The following is a 15,593-nucleotide window of genomic DNA, read 5'->3' on the forward strand; positions in this document are numbered from 1 at the left end:
TAAAAGAAGGCATTGTTTGTAATATAGGAAAGGAAAATCTTGGCTAGCAAATTCCAGGTTCTGCATCTCGCTTGCAATCCCCCTATCCCCTCCTGGTTTTCATTTTAACATTTCACAAAAAGGAAGTATTTCTTTGCTCACTTTTAAAAACAAAAATTTCTTAGTGCTTTGCAACAGACTGTTAGAGGCCAATGCTTCTGTTGAATTTCCAAGTTAATGTCTGGTTTTCCCTCTCATCTATGGGGAAGAGGTATTATGAGCAGTAATTGCTAGTATTACTATTTGCTGTTTTTCATAATAATGTTATGGGAGCGCGCTGCAGGCTTTTGCGTTGTAAGTGATCTTATTGACAAGCTTGGTAGGCTTTTTACGTTGCTATATTAGTAAATACGGCAGATATATATCATCTGCCCTTAAATCTGTGCTACTTGGCTTGTGCCCGGGTGACTGCGGCCATCTCAGGGTGCGGGAGTCAGCGGCCTTACAAAGGGTAGGCTGTCGGTGTGGGTTTCAGTTAGTTCTGAGGCGCTCTGGGAACGCGAGATCCCGAGTAAAACACGCCTTTCGCCCCCCGCCGGCGAGTTGAGGGTTAAAACGCGCAGGCGTGACGTACCGGCCGTTTGTTTGGCGCGCGCTCCCGGCGCGGCCCCGCGGCCCCTCTGTTCGAACGGCCCCGGAGCGGCGGGGCCGGGGCCGCCGCACCCCGCGGCCTTTGTTGGGGCCGGGCAGCCATTTTGGGACCCCGCGGCGCGGCGTGTCCCGGGGGCGGGCAGCGCCCGCCCGGCCTCCCCCCACGTCTGCGGGGGCCTGGGGAGGCCGATGGGGGAGGCCGCGAGCGAAGCGCCGGATCTCGCCGAACGCCGCGGCCCGGTGCGGCCTGTGCGCTGGGCTCGGGGTGTATGTGTGCTTAACTGTGAGGCAGCCTGGGCTGATTCCCGGCTCGTAAAATGAGTCGGTGTCTTCCCGTGCGACGTTTGGTGCTGTGTGTGTAAACAACGAACTCTACTGTTTGACCATAGCCGAAGGTATACCTGGTCTCTATCAACCTTTCTTTTAAAAGCCATTTGAAAGGGTTCTTAATGTGAATATGCAATATCACCGCTTTGTGAAGAACCTCTTGCTTTTGTCAGTATGTTTGCAGTTTGGCGCCTGTGTTTTGGGGATCTTTGCCATAATATTCAATGGTAACATTTCGTTTAAAATGTAAATTTTATTACTTACGACCTCTTTCTTTGCTTGCCTTTGTATGTTTGTTTTAAAGGAATGCCAATGCTTTAAGAATGTATGTTTTAATGTTGATTTAGCTCGGAGCTCTTTGCTCTTCAGCCTGTTTAAACTAGTAGTTAATTGGGTATGTGGAAGCATTCTTCGTAGAGTATATTTACTTAGGAATTTGCCTCTTTTTTCTTTTTACCAAATTTTAATTTTATTGGTTATTCTGAAAGAAATAAATAAAATTTGACATTACCAATAACAGTAGCTTGCTCTCAGGAACTGATAGGGTTGCATGCTCCAGTTTCATTGTTGTTAATAATTTTCCCAAAAGTCTCTTTAGCTTTTGTGGCATTAGTATGTTACATCATGACTTAAACTTAGTTTATTTGCTTTAAAAGATAAGGATAGAATAGGCTCTACTTGAGATAGTACTGTCAACATCTAAGACTTTAAATGTGTAATTTTTTTACCCCTTGTAATGTAGAAAATAAGACATGCTTTCTTGCAAACTTTCTCAATTCTATAACAGACTTCCTGGTGAATATTTCTACTCTGCCAGGGTCTCGTTTGTGAAATAGCAATTACCACTTCCTTGGTCACAAAGAGTGGTTGTGAGGAAATGCCTAGATAGTATGTTGATAGAAGTCTATTTATGTACCCAAAAAGACTTCAGTGGTAGTTCACCCTTGTCCTTGCCACGTGCTTGCAGAGTATATACGATGTGTGTTTGGTGCTACTTCCCCTCTTGTGATGTTTCTGTGCTTAAAGGCCACTATCAGAGCATTTCATCACCTTCCTTGAAAGCCAGGACGCTTTCTGCAGCTGTACTAGGGTACTGAGGCCGGCTGATTCTGAAAGTGATTTTCAGATAAACAGGCTTATGAGGTAGTGGTGCGGTCTCATGTCACTCATACTTCATAGCCCACATCCTCTGGAGGCAGCCAAGGGGCTTTGTGCAAAGGTAAATTCTGATGCACTGATTACAGGAGCCCCTCTGCTTCCTTGTGTTCTGCCCTTCTACTCTGCTCATTTATTGTAACGCTGATTCAGTTGAATTGCAAAGGAGAGGTGACACTTGAGATGATTGTTGTTTTCTGCATTTCCAAAAAAAGCAAATAATCCAGCTGCTGCCTCTGCAGGAACGTGGAAGGTAGCTCATAAGTTGAGGCACATTCTAGTGTCCGCTTGTGTTCTAGCTGAAATGTGTGCTTCTTTTTAATTGCCTTTAGGTTGTCCTATAAATGACCTCTTATTGCTTGGTGGGTTCTTTCACTATACATCCCTTAGTACTTAGGTATTTATGGGCTTCTGAGGGAGGAAAAAAGGCTACTTGAAGGCCCAATAATGCTTGCAGCAAAGCCGATACCAAAAGCCTATATGAATCTGAATCCAGACAGATCTATGGTACCTAAACCAGAAATCTGCTGGGAACCCACAAGTGTTTGTTTAAACTGGAACTAAGTCCTGTGTCTACCCCTCAGGTTCTCTGCCAAGTTTTGTGGTTTTAAATTTCAAAAATATTTTATTGGCATGTTTCTGTTCCAGTTGTATATGAAAACTTCATAAATGAGAAGAAATAATATATGAAAGGTGGGAGTGCTGTTAAACATGAGTGAACAAATTAGAGGGAGTTATTGTCTTCTACGCACCCCTGGTCTGTTCCATAGTTTAAAGTTCTGCTGTAATAAGCATTTAGAATATTTCTCGATAAATTGGGTTGACTGTTTGTTTTGTGGAGTCTGTTTTGAAGAAATGGATAACTAAAATTAAGCTATTGAATTAGTAGCCAAGTTTTTTTTTAAAAGAATCCAGTTCAATAGTAAATTTTAGATGCTTGTTTTTGAAATTGTGGTGGTTATCTCTGAAGATTATTTTCAAGTTTTGCTTAAGTCAGTTAAGTCAGTTTTGTTTTGAAAAATTGAGTAAATGTTTTTCCCGTTCAGTCTGAATTAATTTTAGAGCATCAGACAATGACTCAAACCAAGCCCCTAAATGTTCTAAGAGTGATTTCTAACTATGTGATGTCCCAATGGTAAAACCTGTTATCTTTACTGGAGATCTGGTGCTATGAAAACCAGCTATTAATAGACCTATGCATAAATATCTCCAAGGCTTTTCAGTTAGCCATGCCTTTGTCAACTACGTATTTTCTCTAATACTAACTTAATGATATATTTCAAACCTTAGCAAATAAGGAGTATGATGTAAATTCTAGCATTTTATTTAGAAGTCAAGTAAATGGAGAACTGGTGGGAAGGGGGAAAAGAACAGGAAAGAAGCTGAGCCAGTATGTTATTTTTCAAAGCCTGCCTTTGCCCTGCCAGTATGGGTAGCAGAGGCAGAGGGAGGGGTTGGGTAGCTACTGAAAGGTCACTCACATAGTCTGGCTTTCCATGTGGGAAAATATCGCTGGGTGTCAGAAGCGTGATATCAGCTATTGAGTTGCCAGTTAAAAAGTAGATTTATTGATGAAATGGTGTGTGCTAAGCAGTGGAGATCAGCTCCAGTGGAAACTAAACAGAGGCGTCCGTGGCTTGTGGCTTCAACAGTCTTTCTGTTGGGATGGACCAGTTTAAACAGATCAACCTTAATCATGGTTTTGAATTTCAATAGTCACATGTCTGAGACATCTGTTTTGTTATTGTTTAAAACGAGTGCTATCTGATGTTATCAGCAATCCTCCTCTTGAAATTCACTGTATTTCCACTTTTATTACTGAGGAATTGTTGCTTTCTGGTCTGTTTCCTATGACCTAAAATGAGCTCTTATTTGTTTTTAAAGTATGGCAGCAGTTGTTGTGTATTCTAGCAGTATTTGCTGCTTATTCTAGCAAGAGAATCAGACAGCTTTGCGAATACTTCTGCACTACTGATTTAAGCTTCCTCTAAACAAACAACAAATTTTATATGCAAGCCAGTGAAAGCATTATGGCTCTGGGACCAGTGAATTAAGTTTAGAAAAAGATGACTTAATAGAAATTCTTTCTCCACACACCAGTCTTTAAATATTATAAATAGCAGAAGCGAGAGACCTTAATTTTTATTATCCCCGTAAACTCATGGGAGGTGCTTGCTTTCAGAAAGCTATAATGTTTAGGCCTGTAAGTTTTGATATTTTATTTTTTTTTAAAAACAAGAAGGAAACTGTCTTCAGTAGTAATAGAGATAATCCTTCTGCCTTATTGATATCGGGATTTGGAGGCTACAGGTGGAGTAAGAGCATTTTAGTGTTGTGTAGAGATTTCTTTTTGAACTGCTTATTACCTGTATGTGTGACTCTGTGCTTTTTGACTATTTGTTATGTATATGTAGCTATACAAAATAACTCCTATTTCAGCATAGCAAAGTGTATCTCCAAAGTGAGATACTTGTTGAAGTTTTGATTATAAGAATTACAGTGTAGCTAGGGGTATTTTTACCTTAGTTTAGCCTTGTCAACACAGTTGTGTGGAATATCTTTACTGCTGCTGAAACAGGAGCTGTAGATAATCTGAAAATAGACAGGATTCTGCTTTGCTAACCATGCAAATCCAGGATAGCCAAATCCCTATTTGTTAACCACAAATAACCTGCTATCAAAGAATCTTTACCAGAAAAGCAAAACATTTTTTGTGTCTAATAAACTGAGAAGGGCTCGATGTTTTTTGCAAATATTTTGAATTTAAAAGTCAAATCATACATAATACCACAAGTAGTCACCCGTGCAGCTCCACAAGTTTCTTGATATGCCAACATCAATTCTTGTTTTCTTCCTAAAATTATAAAACCTTTCAAAGAAAGCTTTACAAGTGTGGGTTGGTTTTGGGTGTGGTTTGTGTTTTTTTTTTTTTTTTGTAAGTGGATGGCACCCTGGAAAATGTACCTAATTCTAGCCATGTGAGTCATTTTGCTGCTGGCTCTTCTCCTAGGGTGTGTGTTCAGTGTTTTTATGACAAGAATAAATTAACCGATACCAAATATTTCAATTTGATGTGAAATGAAGGAAGCTCCCTTGCTGCTTAGTGGATGGTGTTCAAAGGTTGCAGGGTAAAATAATTTGACTATATGTAAAATCTTTCTCAGGCTTCATCTGTGTTACACATGTTGGTGCACAGAACAGCCTGTGCTTTGCTCAGTGGGCTTTCAAAGCAAAACTCATTGTGAACAGACCTCAAAGTACGGCTACGTAGGTTTTTTAAAAATCTTTATGCTTAGCTTTTAGGGATGCCAGCATAACTTAGTTCCTATGGAAGTGTTGTAGTGCAATTGTGATAACAGTTTGGCTCATATTGCAGTAATGTTCCAGAGAACTCGGAAATTGCTCAAAATAGACTAGAAAGAAAGTTGTGGTCAGAAAGATGCTGAGCTTCATGCACTGATGATAAGGGATATCTAGCACTAGCAGCAATACTGATGAAATACTGAGAGCTCCATATTTCTGGTAACGGTAGCTGTTTTATTTCGATACTTCATAACACAGGCTGAACAGTGCAAGGGCTCTTACATTGACTTTAAGTAACTTTAAGTCATTGCATTACTTTATTTTCACCTTTTACAGTATGATTTGAAACAGTCAACATGGACTTTTCACGTCTACACACGTACACTCCTCCCCATTGTCTGCCAGAGAACACTGGCTATACATATGCACTCAGGTGAGAACTCTTTTCTTCTTGTAGAGAAACTATATGTTCTCTGAATGTTGTTAATTCTGGAGAGTTTAGCTTTCATGGTAAGTAGTTGAATTCTTTGAAGAAGCATGGTTTATCTAGTCTGTTTTGAAAATAACTGCTGTGTCCTAAATGGAGGAAAGAATACATGCTGAACTAACAGGACAATGACTAAGATAATGACTCAGTGTTTATTAGTTGCTATGAATAAATGAGTCTCCACCTAGTTACAATTGCTGTTCTGTTTCTGTAAGTACGTCATCAAAATTCTTAGATGTTTTCTGGTATGTCTTGTAACTTCTGTATGTGTTTTCTTCTGTGACTTGGCAGCGTTTTCACTTCAAAACACTGATTGATATGCACTTGTTGCTATTAGTGTGGAACTTGGCAGGAATTCATGTTTGATTACTTTTTTTAGCAAAACTGCTTGTTGTGTGAATGTAAAATCTGTATTCTAATGAGCTTGCTTTTTTTCTTATATCTTTTCATTAAATTGACCATTATTAGACTGTTTGTCTTAAATCACTTCAGTTTTCTAAAAATAACTCTGTAGTGTTTGCTAGTTTCTGTATTACATATTCAAAATCAATGTTGTGATGTCCATTTGAGGTTTTTTAGTATTAATAGAGCAGATTGTGGATGCTGATTTAATCTATCTAGCTTTTCCTGTTGTTAGTAGATGTATTTTGAAGCAAGAATACATCGGTAAGCCTGAGTTATTAGTTTAGGAAACTTCAAGTTTAAAAAATAATTTTGTTCATTAGGATGCTGTATGAGTTTGCTTTTCTATTCTGTGCCTGTAGATCATTGTTGCTATGTAATGTATTTAAAATATAGTATTTAGGTTGGAGAATACTTGGCTACTTGCCAATAAAAAAAGTTGGCAAAACTAGAATTGAGATCACTAACTTAATGTTCTTGCTTTTGTGTACTCTAAAACTGTAGCGTTGTCAGTTTTCATTGGGGATCATGTGTTTTGTTTGGGGGGTTTTTTTGGGTTTTTTTTGTTTGTTTGTTTTTTTAGCTACAGCCTGAAGTTGATAGTATTGCAGCATGGGATGTGTTTTACATTGCATCAATTAAATTGCATGTCTTCCTGAATTTTTAGAAAGACATGGGTAAAATGTTGGTTAAATACAAGTAGGTTTACTAACTTCAAGAAAAGGCATGCTGGACAATGACAGATGATTTATGTGCTCCTTCTCTGCCCCTCACCTGTGTGTATTTTGTTTATATTCTGATCTGGCTCATTCTGCCTTTGATAATTCAGTCTTTACACAATCTGTCTGTGAGTTACTTTAAAGAAATTGTCTTGTGCGTGTAGCACTGCAGAAAGAAGTACAGTGAAGTTAGATACCACAAAGTTATTAATAGAGTTGGTTATGACCTATTAATAGGATTTGTATTAATACTCACTGGGATTACTGTGTGTTCATAACTGTTTGTACTGCTTCTGCTTTGTGCTTTTACTTCTCCAGTCCAAATCAAAAAAGCATTAAACTGATACAGCTAAATAACCTTTATCTTCCTCAAAACATAAGTCAAACTTGTGAATCTCACCCACTTGTCAACATGTAATTTACACCCCTCACTTCAGGCTGATCTTTCCTTTAGTCACTGTCATCTTTTGAAATGTGTTGTTTTTGTCAATTCGGGTACCTTTAACACTGCCTTTTCTTCACAAACATGGTTTACATTAATAAGAATTTGGGTTGGGGTGTTTTTCCTGTGTCAGGATGTAGCTTTCCGCAAAATAGTTGAATAAAATCCTTTTGGTTTTATGTGTGTTCTGGGACGGATGGAAGCAATAGCTGAACTCGTTGAGGTAATATCCTTGGTCAGTTAATACAAGCAGTGCCCTGGTCAGAAAGCGTACAAACATTCATATACTGATTATATGCCTGCGTCCATGTTAAAGACATTTGTTTAGCTATAGTTCTGTAGGTGCATTGCATTTCTCTATTATTATCTTGAATAGTCAAGAACATTACTGCCCATTTCATTCCAAGGAATACTTACAAAATAAATAACACTTAAGGTCCTCCAGACAGAGCTATAGGTGTGCTACAATTGGCAGACCTCATTCTCATTACACTTATAAATAAACCTTAAAATTAACCCACCAGAGTCCAGGACTCTCTTCTTCTATAGAAGCTTCAGTGAAGGAGGTGTGAAGGTAATAGCTAAGAAGTTGGAAATGTAAGACTAGATCCTGTCAGCAGATCTGCCAGCAGCCATGGGAGCTGTTTGTTGGGCAAAGGAACCAGAGTCTGCACTGTTTGTGTAGGTTATCTAGGAGTGTAGGCCAATTGCATCCCACCTTTAAGATGTTTTTTGCTAGCCATACATATTTGATAGGAGGACCATCATTGTACAAGGTCATTTCTGTCCCGTGAAAGGAAAGGCAGGGTTGTTTACTGTAGTCTTTTCTGTAGAAGAAAAAAGGCCGCTTTCCAAAGCGTTGAAAAGTGAGATGGGAGGTTAGGAGGCTTCTAGATACTGTCCTGCTGACAGAGGGCAAGTAATTCACTTTAAATGTGAAGAGAGTTATCCTGCACAAGCAAGAGAGAAGCTGCCATTATTTTTTCTTTTTAGATGGTAGAGCCCAATTCCAAGCTATGTATCCAACCCAAACTGATATAAATGCTCATTGAGATACTAAATAACAGCAAGTGTTCATAAACAGAAACAAATTGAGGCTGGTGACAGCTGTCAGCTTGTCCTGTGTACTTTGTGTTCTTGTGAATTGAGTATCTGTGAGAAACATTGGGTGAAGATGAGGAAAAGCAAATGCGTAGTGGCAAGTGTAAATAGCAAAACCGAGTTCTGAAACAACTGTTAAGGGAGGGACTCGATAGTAAACTATTGTGGCTCTGACCCTTTCAGAATGAACAACAGGAAGGGCCTTATTTAGCCCATATTCTCAATTCACATCTGTCAGGGTGTGAGCTGTCTAAACAATATTTTTGAAAACTGTAAAAATTAATCCTTTTGAATGTAATCAAATGTAGACTAAGTCTGTTTTCACATGAGGAGGTTCCTCTCTTATTTCCTCTTCTTCCACCCACATGTAACCAAGGATTAATAAGCATAATGTATATAGTAATGTATGCTGGGTTTGTCTTAAGCTGTGCTTAGACTCCTGCCTTGCTCAGGGCTGTGCTGCATTAGCAGGGCAGACAGATGAGATCAAGCAGGCGGTGCTGAAGACCTGACATCAAATCTGTGCACCTCTGGGCAACGGAAGAAGTTATTTTGCTGGTCTGGTCCTGGGGCCTGATTGCCGGTTTGCTGCTGGAGCAACTGGCTGCTTTCCTGCAGTGCAGTCTGGGTTAGGGTTTTTTTTTTTTCAGATGAAAGAAATGCAGTTCATGGGCTCTAACACAGTCCCATCCATCTTATGGGCTTTACTTTGCATTGTGGAGCAATCAATAAACCTACTTCTAAAGCACACCCACCTTGTCAGAACTGAATCATTACTGTAAGTGTAGCTACTAGGCCTTCTGATATTAACTTACTTGTATGCCAAATTAATCATGGGGGCTGAGGGGAGACCTTATCACTCTTAGCTGCCTGAAAGGAGGTTGTGGTGAGGTGGAGATTGGTCTCTTCTGCCACATAACAAGGATAGGACAAGAGGAAATGGCTTCAAGTTATGCCAGGGGAGGTTTTGATTGGATATCAGGAAAAATTTCTTCACTGAAAGGGTGGTCAAGTATTGGAATAGGCTACCCAGGGCCGTGGTTGAGTTGCCATCCTTGGAGGTAATTAAAAGATGTGTGGACGTGATGCTGAGGGACATGGCTTAGTGGTAACTTGGCAGCACTAGGCTAATGGTTGGACTTGATGATCTTAAAGGTCTTTTCCAACCTAAATGAATCTGATTCTATAATACATGTCATAATATTCTTTCGTAATGTTCTGGGGGTCTTTAACGGTTCTATATGAAAACTATTTCCATTAAACTGTTTTTGCACAAATATCTTTTATAGTAGCTGTTTATATGTATTTTTAAAGGGAAAGCTTTCATTTCAAATACAGATTGCGCAGTAGAATCTACTCATTCAGACCTAATTGCTTGCTTGTTTTTGTTTATTATTTTGGGGAGAAGGAGCTGAGCAATACCTTGCTCAGCTCTTCTTTTAAAAGAAAACAAATGAAAAACCCAGGAATATTGAAGTAAATGCGGTTACAGCTCTGTATATCCCTGTGGCCCAAGGTGGGGACAGGCTCTGTAGGAAAGCTGGCCTAGAGCACTTAGTGTGTAGATATTTTGGGTCACAGTGCTGAGTGGGTCTAGGATCTGGCCTCCTCCTGCACAATACACTGTGACAACAAGCTCTGCTCAATTACACAACTGAGTGTTTCCTTTGGCTGTAAGTAGGAGTATTCTACCTTAGGCTAAACTTATGTTTTAGTAAATGTACTTCTTACTGACTCCTCTGTTAAATCTGTTTGTATTTGCCTTGTATTGCTGCTTTGTCTTTATTGTAAGTTTTTTGTGGAGGTTCTGAGAGAATCGAGTGTAGAAGTGTGGAGTAGAGTTCCTGGGGTAATGATGTGAAGCTTGTCTACATGTAAACTTGGCTCTGTAGGATAAAACAGAGAAAAACAGATGAAAGACTCTAAACATTTATTTGTACAGAGTTAAATATTTCCAATTACTTGCATTAAATTAAGAAGTCTTTTAAAAGCACTTTTTAAAAAGTAATAGTAGTTAAACTAATGTAGCTGAAGTAGGGAAGCCTTTAAGTATCTTAAAGGGGGGAAGTTCCTGCTTGTTGGGAGATGAAAATTCGGAGTAGTGTGGCATATGGATCTTTGGTTCTCAAAACAAGGAATTGACAAACACAAAATAAATAAGAAAACCAAAACTTTGACTATAAATGAATCTTTACCTTGCAGCTTAGAGTGCATCATGATTTTTAATTTGCTGCTAGGCGTGGTGAAGAAATTGTGTCATGAATAGCTTCCTTTCTCAAATTGGTCCCAAAAGGACTGTTTGTCTGAGGCTGTAGAACGAATGCTTGCTCTGGCTCAACTTCAAATATGGTTTCCATGGTGGTTGTTTCTTTCTGTGATTTGCTTTCAGTTGTTAAACTTGCAATATGAATTGCTTAAGAGAACCTTGAACGCTTACATACTTCTAAGTTATTTGGGTTACATGGCGCATCTTGTGGGAATTGCTCCATAACCCCAGATAAACTGCTTTTAGTGGAAATTTAGACTAACTTGAAGGGCATGTTTCTTACTAGGGAAATTTTCCCTTAAACTCTGGTAACTTTGCTGTTCTTATTTTGCTGCAGTTCAAGTTATTCTTCATCTGCTTTGGATTTTGAGACTGAAAACAAAATAGATCCAGTATTTGATTCACCAAGAATGTCACGGCGTAGTTTACGGTTAGCTGCTGCGGGATTTAATAAATCAGATGATGCACGAAATGATACCCTTCATGACAGCTCTTATGCTGGAAACATGTCCTTTGGAGTACAGTCTTCTAAGTAAGCATTTTTTATCATACAAGTTAATTTATTGGTTGCAGTCTTAAGGCTTCCTATTGGAATGTGATAGTCAGACGTAGGTTACCTACCGTTTTAGTCTTTGTTCTCAATGTTTACTGCCATACTTTGAAAATTATGTTCATCGTGTGGCTTGCAATGAAGCCTTTGCAAAAGTATTGGTGCTTGAATGTGAGGATTTTCTTTTAAGCCTGATTTGAGCTGTCTGGTCCTGTCAGCGTTAAAATACCTTGACTTTTTTTCATTTAAAATGAGAGATGAAGAGAAACTTGCATCTTTAGTGCTATGTCTTATTCGTCTTTGCTTTGTTTCCTAGGACGATGAAGCAACGCAAAAGTATGAATAAACAATCTGGCAGTGTAAGACACACGCCGAGGAAAAATCTATCCAGCTCTTCCATTTTTAGCCAAAGCAGTTTCAATAGCCATGCCAGTGATGCATCAATGGTATCCACTGTATTGGATGAATCTTTGATTCGAGAGCAGACAGAAGTTGATCATTTCTGGGGTAGGTAATCATTGCCGTTGCTCATATCGGACTGTGAAAACGGCTTATGGTTTGGTGCATATAAACATATGTCCGCATCTTCCCTCTTTTCCCCATGCATTTTTCCATCCTGCCCTCAAATGCGTGCATGTACTTAATCTTCTGCTGTAGATGTCTGCTTGCTAAAATGCCTACTGGAAATTCACAGTCCAGTCTGTAAACTTGATTTACTGGCATAGGCAGCATCAGGACACACTGCACAGTCAAGTTAATATGTCAGGCAAATGTATACAATTTTGTGATGCAATACCACAGATTAAATAGTTGTAAATATCTCTTTATCATTACTTTCTTCAAAATGTGCGTAAAGTACTGTATTTAAAAAAACGCAAACATGTAACTTTTCTTTGAAAGGATAAAGGAAAAGCTTTTTTTTTTTTGTTTATAGGCAGAAGTGTGTTTCAACTTAACATAACTTAATCTGAAAGTTTCAAATTAGTGGCACTTAAAGATTTCCTGAGAGGGTGTTTGTGTGTGACTGGTTTGGTTTTGCGAATATATACAAGTATGCCTTTCTGGAACCTACTTTTTTCATTGAAGAGGGAAAATATGTGAGTTGTCTACCTAAAGTATTGTCTAGGTAAAGTGTTGCGTAGGAGAACAACAACTTGTTAGGTCTCCAATGAGGCTGTTTGTTTCTAGTCAGTATGCTTGTGACCTTCCCAGAGTCCTAATGCGAAGAATTGCTTCAATCTTAGTAGAACACGTTCTAAACTTTCGGTTACCTGACTCTTAACACAGGATCTTAAAATACAGTAGTACCAAAGTAGTTACCAAGCAACAGAAACAGCATAAGCTTGTAATTAGCTGCTTTAAAGTCACGTGGGAGCTAAGAAAAGGTGTAGCTGTCATTCACATTGTCTGCCGCTTCCATGGTAGAATTCTTTTCACTGTTACCCTACCACATTAATGTCTGAATGTATGGATCTGTTCGTGTGGTGGATGGCAGAATGTTAAGAATTAGAATACTAATCATAAAGTACCTTTTCTTTGCAGTCTTAAAATTAGTGTGACTTCTAATTTGAGTTCACATCAGGTATCATAGTTGATTACAGGATTAAAGGACTTCCTTGTATTTGGGACTAAATTTTTTTTTTTTTCTTTTGAAGGCCTTGATGATGAAGGTGACCCTAAAGGTAACTACGCTTTGCTTTTCCTTCCACATTCTGTTTAATGGTAACTAGTGATGACAATACTGATGCCAATGCTCGGTGTGTTTTACTCTTGGTTTGCTACTAGGTAGTGATACTACACTGACACAGGGAAACGGCGATCTAGCAGCAGCAGAAATGCAGACCACAATGATCAATGGCTACACATGCAATGACTGCAGCATGCTTTCGGAACGGAAGGAGGTTCTTACAGCATACTCAGCTTCTCATGTGCCAACTTCCAGAATTTACTCCAGGGACAGAAGCCAGAAACATGCATCTAGTAAGTTACTTTCTCTTCTGTCTTGTCTGGATAGCAGAATGGTATAAAGCTTAGTTGATGCATTTTCCACATAGTGTTATTTAAGTACTTTTACTACCCTGCTAAATTTACCAATAACTAAATTTTAGAGATCAGCGTATATGAAATACCTTTTTCTATATCAGTTGAAACTTTATGTACGTGTCAGCTTTTGATATATAATTACCTACTTTTTTCAATGCTGCTGTAGGAATGAAAAAATTTCAAAATGAGAATGCTGTGATATCTTAACAAGCTATATTTCCAAATTGATTTGGAACACAATAAGCTATTCCAACCACCAACGATAGTAAGAGTCTCCTAATCTGGTATTGGATCTACATCTGTTTACTATGTTTTTGGTCAGGGTTTTCAGACAAACTTTTTCTACAGTCTGGTGGGGTTTTTTCTGACATGATTTGAACTGTCAGGATTGAGCCAAATTATTACTTTGCAGTGCTTCTGTTATCCATGAAATGTCTGAGAGGTGATACCTTCCTACTTCGTGCTGTGTTTTTTTTTTTTTCTCCTCACTTAAACTTCCAGCTTATTAGAGTGTTTTTAGAAGCTAAACTTCAACTACTTGAAAAACTGATTCCAAATAGACTTCCTAGTGACTACATTCCTAAAGCTCGAAAACAAATGACTCAGCTGTAAGTAAGGGTCTGCCTCTCCAAGGCAATCTCTATTCTGAGGATGGTTGTCCTCAAGGTCCTGACTTCTTCTTGCATAGCATCTTTAATTTCTTCATGGTTGGTGGTCCTCAGTTACCATGAAGAAGTTGTTTCTTGAGTGGCATTGAATTAGAAAGAATCCCCCCAATTTGGGGATTCTGTAGGTGTGTTACTCTTCAATGAAGTCTGCTTTCAGTAGCAAGAAATCGGTTTGGATGAACTATAATGTGTGATTTCAAATGCTTTGAGGCAAGCATTTCTTTTTGGTAAATGTGTAGCACAGGCAGGAGTTCTGTTGGCTTAGTGTAATGAACTAAAAGTGACACTGTATGAAAACACTTTTCTGTGCTCCTGAGTTTGTATTCACACAGGAGAATTTTACAGGGAACTCATCTTTGTACATTCCTTTGAACTTTAATCCCATAGTTTGAGTTAAACTTGAGGAGGATGGGAGAAGGGGCACACACTCTGGGAAAGGAGCAATACGGGGGACTGCGGTTTTGTTCCTGTGGCTCTGAAGAAGCGTCTGTCTCTAACAGTTGAGGCAGACCACTGCAGTAACTTCCTCCAGTGTACCAAATGGAACAATGTAAAGGCACAGAAGGTGGGAAGTCCTCACCCTTTCAAATCCAAAATAAGAAAGTAGCTTGTCTCTTTGGAGCTGTGACCCACAAAATTAGTATCAACAGCTCACATCATTAAGAAATCCTGAATTCTGTACGCAAGGAATTCATTACTACTTGGAGTTCTTAATTCTCACTAAGAAAAGGTATTCGTGCTGAAATCATACATTCTGTCTTGTAGGCGTTTTCCCTAGGATGTGTAGTTCTTAAAAAGCTTTGCTGTAATATATAGTGCATCCAGACTTTTGAAACTGCCCATGCTTAAGTTCTTACTCCTGGATAAACAGCGGCTTTCCATGCTTTGTCCTCACTGTTTCACAAACAACTGGTCACCAGAGAACAGAAGTACGGCTTTATGTAGGTGAATAATTTGTATTCACACTTCTTTTCAATAGGAGGAACCTATTTCTACACGAGTAAGATTCTGCGATTGGTCAAACATGCTGCAGCATCTTTTGCATCACTATTAGTACAACTATTTCAAATGGTTTTGCTGAAGCTGGGTTATGAATTTAAAGGTACCTTTTCAGTTGTCTTCCTTGGTCTCCACACAAAGCTGGAGTGTGTGTCGGTTGTTTTTTTCCTTACAGGCTTCATCTTTGGCACTACTGTGGTCTTTTTTTTCTATAATCTTTTGTCTGGCTCCCATCTTTCTCCCTTTTTTAATTATCTCAGTTGTGCTACCCTTTTCTTGCTTTCCCTTTGTTTTGAAGTATCAGGATTCACATATGTGAGATCTGTCTTACGGTTAAGATTCATGTGTTGATTTTTACTAGGAAGTGGTAGAAAGCAGTGTTTAAATTGAGAAACTTAAGTTGATTTTTAAAAACTGTTTGGTGTCAAATTCTAACTTTCGTCTTCAGGTTTGGGCTATCTTGTTACTCTTAAGCTCACTGTGCACTTAAAGCTTGATTAT

General features: G+C 38.8%; 1 protein-coding gene across 15 annotated transcripts in view; it reads left to right on the plus strand.

The window, feature by feature from the left end:
- Positions 1-15,593, plus strand: part of SUN1 (Sad1 and UNC84 domain containing 1) — a 33,549-nt gene that overhangs the window by 5,679 nt on the left and 12,277 nt on the right. For 7 of the 15 annotated variants that reach the window (XM_054211843.1, XM_054211840.1, XM_054211845.1 and 4 more), the window contains 6 exons: positions 5,752-5,848; positions 11,170-11,364; positions 11,699-11,889; positions 13,038-13,064; positions 13,168-13,362; positions 15,073-15,195. In XM_054211843.1, coding sequence (XP_054067818.1) covers positions 5,772-5,848; positions 11,170-11,364; positions 11,699-11,889; positions 13,038-13,064; positions 13,168-13,362; positions 15,073-15,195 — 808 coding nt within the window. In that variant the 5' untranslated portion in view covers positions 5,752-5,771. Of the gene's footprint in view, positions 1-696; positions 1,026-5,751; positions 5,849-11,169; positions 11,365-11,698; positions 11,890-13,037; positions 13,065-13,167; positions 13,363-15,072; positions 15,196-15,593 lie in introns of those variants that run through there. The other 8 variants (XM_054211852.1, XM_054211847.1, XM_054211838.1 and 5 more) reach the window with 3 other exon arrangements.

Source organism: Rissa tridactyla, chromosome 8 (assembly GCF_028500815.1).
Source record: "Rissa tridactyla isolate bRisTri1 chromosome 8, bRisTri1.patW.cur.20221130, whole genome shotgun sequence".
Classification (NCBI taxonomy): Eukaryota; Metazoa; Chordata; class Aves; order Charadriiformes; family Laridae; genus Rissa; species Rissa tridactyla.